Here is a 10423-nt window from a genome sequence, read left to right as displayed (position 1 = left end):
TATGCTGTTATACCTTAAAGATTTAGCAAATTTATTCTGATAAAAATCTTACAAGTTTGCGACGTACTTAGAGAACTTAACTACTTACGATTGCTTGACTGTTTCGAAAGGTAAAGATTTTCTAGCTGAAATCATCATAAACCGTCGACGTGGACAGAAGAGGCCGAGTTGGCATATGTTTAGATGAATTGTGTTGCCGTTGATACGTCTGCCAGACAGGTTGGGATATTACGAAGGAATGAAGTCCACCTATGGGGAAAATCAAGTCGAGGAAGCCAGCAATGGGAGACCACTCTAGGTTGTCCCAAAGAAATAGTAGACGAAGAAACACTTCGAATACTACATTGTTTCGATTCAAATCGATTGAAGCACCGATCACACCAATGTACTGGCGCAAAAAAAAAGCGTAACGCTTCCTAATCATTATCCAACGTAACATCGTTGTTTTATTTGCAGCAGCAGAAGAAAGCTCGTGTGCCAATGCAAGGCACACCGCATACACGAAATAAGGCCGATCGTAAACCAAAGCCATACGACACCGAATATGTGGCTTCCTTATGCAATTACCCGACTCGGTCCCGCCGCCCCAGGCTTGCCACTGTATCAAAACAACAAAAAGGATGTCACACAGTGCGGACGGTAACTTGTTTTCATATCATAGATGAAGGTGGAACGTACGTATCGCAAAGAAAAAATGCACACCAACTGGAGAAACAGGATAGCCAGCCAGCCAGCCTTGGCCGGCGTAGGCAGGGGACGCATCTGATCAAACACGCACGAAGTGCATTTTAATTAGAAACGCTCGTAAACGTTCCTACACCACAGCCAGTTGAAGTGTTGTGCGACAAATGGCCGCATCTTCCCTACCCTCGGAATGGCAATCAATTATGCAAGATGACGTTAATGGTACTGTCCTGTCGCGAGGGATCGGGACAGCAGTTTTGCGGTTTTGCTTCCGTGTAAGGTGTCAATTGTCACGGTTGGTTTGGGGTGATTTGATCGTCGATCGTTGATCAAGTTCTCCGCCCGTGTGGCTAATCAAGTGGAAGCGCAAACTGCATCAGCCGATGCAAGGCACAGCAGTACAAAGTGGCTGCAGAGACAAAGACATGGACGGATCCCTTTTTGTAAAACTGGAATGCGCCTTTCTCGAAGTGCTAGAAATAAACTTGCTGCTACTAACACACATATCTCAACCCAACCGGGGAACCTTTGTAATGTGTGCCGTGTGTGGGTCGGTCGGTAAAACGGGAGTTTGAGATGAAGTTCCTGTGCGCTCCTCCTCGGCACGTACTACTCAGCAACGATTGTGAGCATTTAAAAACCGATCACGATGCAAGGGACAGAACGAGACAGAGATACAGAAAAAAGATGTTTAATCAACTATGTAATCAGAGAAACCAGTGGACCGCCAACCAACCTTCCGTCACAGTGCCTGGCTGTCAAGCGGCGGGGTCGAATTCGGGAGCAAAGGTACGTGGCGGATGAAGCAACATGAGAAGCTGCATGTACGATCAACGATCAGTAGCAGCGAAGTATTGCGCCGCTTGCGTGTGAGAATAATGCGGGCTATTGTGCTGTGAGGGCCCGTAGAATTGCCACTTGAGTTGTGCAGTCGCGCGTTGTCGCAGCAGCAGCCGCAGATTGCAATGGCAGCGCAAGCAATGATGAATGTTGATGAAGAAATTTTGCATCCAAATGAATCACATTGCATCGTTGCAGCGGGTCGGAACAGCCAGCCCGACCTAACCTTGCAATGTTTAGCAACGCGAAGCGAGCGAATGTTTGCTTCTAGTGCTTGGCCAGGCTTATCTACTCTACTGCGCGGGATGACCTTTTTCGCTAATTAAAAGCGGTATTATCAGAATCTGTGACAGAACAATAATGCTGGGTGGTTGTTTACGATGGCTCTGTGCGAACCTGTCTTAACTCTCGATTTGCTCCCATTGCCTTTCATTATCAATATCTTGCATTAATAATTCAAACTTGAGGTTGTACATTGATGTCTACTGATTGAGAACTTAAGAAAGGAAAAGACTTAGACGGCAAGCATTAGGATTTTTCAATTTGCTCTCCTTTCACCTCAAAACGCTAATGTGGTAAATTCATGTTTTCAAAAATCAATTTGTCCTCCCAGACAGCTGTGAAATTTCCCATCTTGAGTGCGCTGGCTTGCTGTCGATTTAGAAGATGGAACAACACATAACACATTATTACGTCCTCCCCCTTTTTTTGGGAGGTTCTCTGTTCCGTTCTGCTGTTGCTCGACAAAAGCCGGCAAAACCCAATTCTTCCTCAACCACAACACCCTTCCGTAGTACTACGTCATAACCTGTTTGATCATCTATCATCATAAGTTTCCGAGGTTCGGGATCGTACGAATTGCGCGGCGAACGTCCCCTAGGCACGCTTCTGCCGAAAGATTCCAATTAACGGGCACAGCAGAATCACAACGCACCAACAACACACTAAACAACACCGAATAGCGAATAGTGTTGGGTAGGGTGGCTGGGGCTCAGTCGGACCAAAGATCCAGAGAAACAGGCCGTAGAAGAAGCTGGTGGAGGTTGCGCAGTTCTTAACGTGGCGTCGAAGTTTCTTGACCTCACCACACAGCGTGGTGCCCACCATTCGCTATGGCATACCGTCGATAGCGTCATCTTCATCTGCGTGCCTCATCATTTCATCACATCGCAGCATCAGCCCCGATCGTCATCATGCTCCGAGCTGCCCGTGTGGGGCTTTACATACACACACACAAACACACACTGGCACATTATTACCAACTTATTACCAAACGCAGACACGGTTTGCTATATTTTCTCCTTTTGCCCAGACCATCTTCTGTGACCAAGCCATCGGGTGCCTCAAATTATTTTTCCATCCATCTCCATTTCCATAAGGCATGCTGTCGTAAATAAATACGCGCACGCGAGAGAAAAAAAAGAAGCAATCCGCGCGGCAGAATTGTGTGTGACCACACCACACGAGGGCGATTCCGAAAAGATGTACTGAAAATAGGCATGCACACACAGACGCACCGAGCAAGAGACTATTGCGATGATCGTCGTATGCAAATAGTACCACCAAACCAAGCATTCGGGGTGGGAGCTCGGTTTATCGGCTTGGCCGGAACTCCGTTGGTCCAAGTACCCTGCCACAACATGTGGTGAACACATTTTCAAAACATAAAAACAAAGCAGCAAAAACCATGGCAACACACTCTGCTGCGAGTGGTAAAGCATGGGCGCGCGTTGGGTAAGGACAATTCCTGCACGTTTTACGTGATTAATACTCGCGAGAGACCGAAGTCGATAATGTATCTGCTGGAGGACGCACGCAAACAAAACCACAAAAAGAGTGCTAATAAGTTGCATTTGTGTAGAAGTGAGGGTTTTTCACCCTACTGCCTAACTGGGACGGATGAATTTGAGAATGAGATGGATGGAATGAATGACTAACTTGGTACGAATTGTGTGGCATGCAAAGCTTGGTTATTAAGTTTAGAATGTCATAGAATTGTCAGTGGATTTGAAGTGGCTAAGCTCAAAACATCTGAGGAACCGCGGCTTTATTGCTGAGCGAAGTTAGACATAGTGAGACACATCCTGAGTTTAACAACATTTGTTCAATTCTGGAGGAAGACAAAAAAAAACCTAATAGGGCACAGATTCCGGCCACCCAATAGTGTATCAGGACACTCATAAAACAACATAAATTTACGAGGACACCTACGGTCTTCTGTTTTTTTGTCTATAAACTTAGATCCAGAGGGAAGAACATCTGTGTCTAAACGATGAAACATAACCCGGGCAAGAAGGACTTTGTTACGGACGAAGATGACGACGAAGTCTAAGCCTTCCTAGCGACAATTAATCAGAGATTGAGCTCTCCTTTAGCTTAGATCCAGAGGTTACAGCATCTGTCTTAACGGTTAAAGGTGTCCTGGACAAGGAGTTGGTTATAGATGAAGATGAATCTGTAGGCCCCTTCTATGTGACATTCCCTCAGAATTTGTGCGGCTGATAGCACTTGTGGCAAACATCTTTCCGACGATGGGCGCGTTGTCGATCGAAGAGACACCCGGCAGACCCCTGCAGAGACCAATATAGGTCTGCGAAACGCTATTGGAGGAACTTACACTATTATGCTGTAGCCAAGCCCAGAATTTCGATTCAATTCAGATGTGAGAATTGATATGTCTCATCAAATTGCTCTACCAGAGGGTAGGTTCTTTGTAAATTCGGGCCCTTTGAGAGCTCGGGGCCACTCGCGCCACAACCCGACCAGTGGTAATACTCATAACCATTGAAATTTAGTCAATTTGAATTGGATTGGATTGGACTGAGCTCGCTTTCCCGCCAGACGTAGAGATCTTTTCCAATTCTTCTAATTGCAACTGCAAGACCCATGTATGCAGAATTATTATTGAATTGAGATGAAAGCATCATGCATAAGGTGCATCGTTCCATGGCCAATGCAGCACGGCCGTCGCCGCAGGCGAGGAAACTGCAATCGATCGACGGATTGACCCCATTTTCCCAAACAAAATGCCTAACCAACCCTTTCTATCTCTCTCGTGCGTTTATGATGGTGGGGTGCATGCCAGCGCTGCCGCCGGTCGGCCAGTGGGTAAACACCAATTCCATGTAAATTAGATAATGAGTCGAGATAATGATATGTTTGGCCTCAGACCAGTATACAGACACAGACGCACTCCAAGATCTTCAAACACAACACATAATTTTCTTTGATGTTGTGGTTGTTGTTGTGAGGCAGCAGTCCAAGCAAAACAGAACTTTGTTGCGGAGTTAAGGCTGTTGGAGACCCGGAGGGCGGCTTTTTCCAGTTTCTGTGTGTGTGTGCTACAGTTTGGCGTTTTGCTTTTGTTCTCTCTCACCACCCCAACCGACATTTTAATTCGTTACCTCATTTTTCGATGCATACCACCACCAAGCAGCCGCCGGTGGCCCCAAAAATATAAATAAGCATTCGTTGCACAGGCACCGGCGTGGCGTGCGGCCCGTTGGCTATCGAATAGAATGAACATTCCACTGCGGTGTTTGCAGATTTTTCGGCAGGTTTTTGATGGTGGTGATGGTGGTGGTGGTGGTGGTGGTGGTGGTGTACGTCAACAAAATTATCATTACCACATTTCCCGTTCGCATGGCCACAAACGACTACAAGAAGCTTTTGTTACCGTTTCGAAGTTATGCTGCCAAACGGTATGCTGTCTCGTTGTTCCAATGCAGCACAACATTGTGCGCGTGTGGAAGGATTTCCCGGACCACTTCACGGACACGAGCCGAGGGGTTCGTCAAGAGTGGTTGCGTTGCAATCGCCAATGTGTTGTAATGAAGGCAAGTTTTAGGAACTCTGCGAAAGTTTTAGGTTAGTCTAAACGAACACTTTCGCAGGGCGGGTAATTAGGAATGGAACCAATACGTCACCGATCGTGGACTGACTAACGATTTACTTTCTACAAATTCTCGGTAAGGCTCGGTACTTTCAATTTCAATGAGGCTATTGAGTCGCTACGAGCTGACTGCAACTTACTGTTGATCCTCCGTGACACTCGAACTCCCATTTGGAGCGCCATGATGTCATGTTTGTATAGATCGACCGCTCCACCACGCAGTATGATGTAACTGAGCGTTTAAAACTGGATTTCGGTACACATTTAAAGGACATTGTGCATGCAGCTCCAGCCAAGCTCCAAACTAAAATATACCCAAATCTTTCTCGCCCACAAGTTTCGCCCGCTTGGTCGCCGATCGTGTGCACTCTAAGCAGCAGCTGTGACAGCTTCGAAGGCCACAAATCAACGTGTTCCTCACTGGCTCTCGTGGAATAAATAGCGGCATGCGGCAACCTTTGCACCTTCGGGGCAGCGAGCGCTGCTGCGCACACAATAAGCGAACGTGATAGAAAAGTCAATAAATGACTTGATTGGGAGTCACTCTGTCCGGGGTCTCTTGCAAGATCGTTGATTCATACCGTTGACTCATAGTTGTGTGTGTGTGTGATCGCTTTGTTTGTCACCTCTTATTCCAGCAACCCTGGCGTAGTCCTGAGACTTTGAATCTTCGTTCGTTCATAAACGGGCAGCTAACACGGAAGTGTTGGGCGCGTTTACGCTGCCTGCCCGGTCGATCTTTAAGTGGCATATTCAAATTGCGTCGTTGTTGTGTTTCTTGTACGATCGTCATCCAGGCACCAGGCATTCTGGCGGTGGCGCCGGTTGTTGGGGAAGTTACGGCTGCTGGTGGGCAGGTGATGTCAGTAAAGAAATATTCACGATCGCGTCTCGCTGCAAATGTGATCACCTCGCACACACACACAGAAGTGCATCGGCGTGATCGTGCTCAGCTGTATTCAGCTTTGTTTCAGAGAGACAGAGGGCTCATAAATGTATCGCCGAGGTTGCTGGCTGTGTAGACAAGGAAGAATATTTTGCTCGGGTCGTGTCGAATGGATTGTAAATCCCGGAATGCACACACTGCAGCAAGTCGCCATTGTTTGCGGCAACTTGACTGCAACTGTATCGCTCCTCCAAGCGGTCCCTGGGTCGGATTTGCGGCCCGCGAGAGGGAATGGAACGTGTTTATCCGGTTGGGCACACTCCCTAGGTGACTGGTGTGGTGTTGCGCACCCCGGAATGTGGCACGATAAGCTACTACGGGAATCAAACAACACAACGGTACGGTACGCCGATTACGAACCCCTGGAGAGGACCGGGCGAATGAGGGCATGGGCGAACATAAAATATGCGCGTGACCTTCAACGCCTAGCGAGCAAAACGCACACTGATAAGAATGGCATCCGCGATCGGGAGGATCCACGTTTGGATCGTCGAGATGGACCCCTCGTCGCGGAAATAGATGGGGAGAAAGTCTGTGCTGTGTGTGATCCACAAAAACAAAGCCAAACAAGCGAAGTAGCATCACCACAAATGGGGAAAGTCTAATGGTTCCAAGCCGACACCGACATTCTCGGGATGTAATGTATGCAAAGCTAGCATCAACACACTCTCGCATACACACAGGCGCTTTGAAGCACATAATTTAATCTCCTGCCAGCTCCAGAAAAGGCTTGCGAGGGTGCCATATTGTATCGGAGGAGTGTATGGGCGATTGCTGATTGCTTATTGTTGGTACTCCCCCTAAGAGTGGGTGCGACTGTGGGCAGTACGAGTTGTGGGTGAAAACAGAGCTCTGTCTGCATTGCGTAGGATTCGAGTCCACTCCGGTGTTCGAGTCCCGGTCATCACATCCCTCGGTGGTCAAATGCTACAGCTAGCTTGGCATAAAATAAATGCCTCTTAAGAATCGGTAAGCAGCACACCCCGCGGGGTGTTTTTAGGGCGTTGGCGAAGATGTATGCGCTTTGTCTGTTTGACTTCAAACAACGATAAGTCGGAACAGAGCTAATCTGCGCTTTTTTACGTAAATCTTCCACCAAGTAGAAGTACTTGGCTTAATAAGTTTACTTGAGCTTCGCTTGCAGCGAAAAGAATAAATAATTCAACGGATTTCTGGGAGCTCACGCCATGTGTGTGGTGATGATGATGATCCACTCGATTCAAATTGACCGGATATGTACACGTGCTCTCCGGCAACCGCCGGGTAACCCGGCAGGTCCTCGTGCGCAAATGCACACCGAAGGCATCGACCGGAGACCGGGTGAAAAATGTCAGAAGAAATTCAACCCAGAGAAAGAGCGGCGTGAGAGAGAGAGAGCGTGAGGCTCGCGAAAGCTTCCGGGTGCAAACAAATCAACAACCGGCAACCACCCATATTACTCCAAGGAAAACCAGCCACCACACCCCTGCCCAACCCCCCAACACCCTTTGGAATGTTACGCAGAAGCGAACGGAACGGTTGGCAAAACCGAGAACCGGAAAAATCTCACACCGGGTAAAGGAAAGAAAACCGAGAACCGGACGTATATCCCGAGTGCGCCTTCCCGCCCTAAGGGGGAAGTTTGCGTTGGGAGTGTCGTGGCATGCGCGTACGCAACTTCAGAAGAGTCGTCGTTCGGGAAATCGCCGGTCCTGAGTATTTGGGCGCTTGGGAACGAGCGTATACCGGCAACGAGACCGACCGACTGCGTACCGACCGAAATGAGGTCAAACGTCTGGGTTGCTCTGGCTTGGCATCTGAATGGGAAGCGTATTAGAAGCGTACCGGTATACATGGTTATGCCTGGCAAACGGAATAAAGGCACACAAACACACAGACAGAGGCGGATAAGGCGGCGCCAGGCCACATACTACGCGCAGAAGTGTGTGTGTGTGTGTATAAGAAAAGCTTACAAACCGGTGGATGAACCCTTCCGGTTCTTCGGGTTCTTCATCAATCGATAGGTAGGGATTTTCCACCCCGTGATGCCTGGGCCGGTCCGGCAAGTGGCAATGAGTCATCGTAAATCAATTGGAAATTAATTAAACAAGAAGAACCGGAGAGTTTCCATTACCCATAGCAATAGGGGGTTGGCCGGGAAGGAGAGATTGAAATTAAAAAAAAAAGAGTTCCAACGTGGGGTGGCCACGCGATAACTCTGTACATATGCAAAATCGGTGGTAGGAATTTGGCTTCCCGTCAGGAACCCTCGGGATTTGCGGACACGGTTACACGCAACTGGGCTGGGTAAATGAATACCCTTCCATGTAGGACATATTACCACCCCCAAGGGAGAGTTGACTAGTTGAAGTCCGTGGACCATTTCTGCCGACTGGGCAATCGGGTATGGACGCGGGAAGGGATTTTTGGTATTATTTTTAATACATCCGCCTGAATTGGATCTTTTGTCATCCGTTCGCCCTCATTATTTGTGGGAAGGTTAGTTACTTTTTTAAAGAGGGTTTCTTTTCGCTTATTATTCATCCGGCAGCTCCAGTAGCAGCAGCAGGAGACATCCCGGTGGCACTGTTGCTAATGTCCCACCCGCAACGATGAACCCGAGCACCAGAAGATTCTTCTGGAGGCCGGCCAGAGGAGATGCAACAAACGCCACTTACCTCCTCGAACTTCTCCCGCATTTCCGCCCGTTCCTCCACGGACAGGCTCTTCTGGTGTGTCGCATTTCGAAAAGAGGCCATTTTTGTTGTATCTCGCACTCTGTCACTCCACTAGCGGCGCACTTGCACGATCGATACACGACGTTGTCGTCTGCTGCTGGCTGCTGATGCTTCACTTCCACTTGCTTTAGCGGGCCACTTCTTCACAACTCAACGATGATCACCTACAGGCTATGCTGGTGTTGTTGCCTCGCTTCTTCTTTTTTTGCTGTTGTTGCTGTTGGCGTATATATTGCGTACACAACTTTATTTACTTTACGCTGTTGCTGAGGCGCGGTTGCTGCTGTTGGATATGCTACTTCGATCACTTGTTTGCCATTTGACAGATTTCACTACAAATTTAGGTTTGCTAAAATAGAACATAGGAAAACATTGCTATAATACATTCACGTGTAGAACTCTTTCGCTAGTCGAAAATTAAGGTCAGACATTAATTTGAAGAAGAAGGAACGGAACCAAGAACCATTAAAAAAAAACACTGACTAAGCACCGGTTTGACTGCGATCTTTCTTTCGCTTTATGTGTGTGGTACCACCGTTGGTTAGGAGGCTCACGGTTTCGGGCTGGAGATTTTAGCATAAAACATTTTGGAGAACTATTTTTTTATCAATGAATCACACAGTACACCGTAGCACGGGCGGCTTAAGAATGCTGCTTCGCGTTCTCTCATTCTCCAGCCGTTCTTGGCAGCCAGAAACTGGGAAGAAAACGAGAGAACAATCTCACACCCTTTCCACCCTCTCGCAAACATTAACACACACACGCACACAATCACACGAAATACCACTTAAATTCTACACCACATCCTCTTCGTTTCTTCTTCCCATCCCCAACCTTTAGGCACCCTTCTTCCCTTTCTTCTCGCGCAGAAGGATGAGGTTTGTGTAAACTAAACGGTGTTTTTGATGTCGAACTACGGGGTCGCTTGCTAAACTGATGAGCGTTTGAACTGATTGTATGTTAGAACACTTGCGTAATGCACCTGGCACAATTGTGTTTGATCCGGGGGGTAAAACCGTTTTCGTTACCAGTTTTGTACACGGGAAGATTTGAATCAGTACTGACTGACCGCAACGCCGACGACGCGAAAAATAATGCGAACGCGTCGTAGCCCAACTGTATGTATCCCACGCAAGGAAAAGTGTGTATGTGTTCGGGTTCGCGTGTGTCACTTTTGACATAGCGTAGCGCCGTGCATGTATGTTGTGTACAGTGCTATGTATGGCGTTGTGTCAATTATGACCGCATGTAACAATCCCATAGTTGGTTTGATGAAGAGTTGAGGCGCTAAATTTTTTTTTCCTATCGCTTGCGCGCTGAAATAATCGCGCAATGGATGTAGAA

General features: G+C 47.7%; 1 protein-coding gene across 2 annotated transcripts in view; it reads right to left on the bottom strand.

Moving 5' to 3' along the window:
* The window catches only part of LOC118506900 (plastin-1), a 27822-nt gene extending 17562 nt beyond the window's left edge, over nucleotides 1-10260 (bottom strand). Inside the window, exons 1-2 of one of the 2 annotated variants that reach the window (XM_036044680.1) lie at nucleotides 10108-10260; nucleotides 9020-9428 (exon numbers count right to left, since the gene is read on the bottom strand). In XM_036044680.1, coding sequence (XP_035900573.1) covers nucleotides 9020-9100 — 81 coding nt within the window. In that variant the 5' untranslated portion in view covers nucleotides 9101-9428; nucleotides 10108-10260. Of the gene's footprint in view, nucleotides 1-9019; nucleotides 9429-10061 lie in introns of both variants that reach the window. The other variant, XM_036044681.1, reaches the window with a different exon arrangement.
* Between the last annotated feature and the right edge of the window lie 163 nt (nucleotides 10261-10423).

This window comes from Anopheles stephensi, chromosome 2 (assembly GCF_013141755.1).
Source record: "Anopheles stephensi strain Indian chromosome 2, UCI_ANSTEP_V1.0, whole genome shotgun sequence".
In the NCBI taxonomy this organism is placed as follows: Eukaryota; Metazoa; Arthropoda; class Insecta; order Diptera; family Culicidae; genus Anopheles; species Anopheles stephensi.
This window is presented reverse-complemented; position numbering and strand designations above follow the sequence as displayed.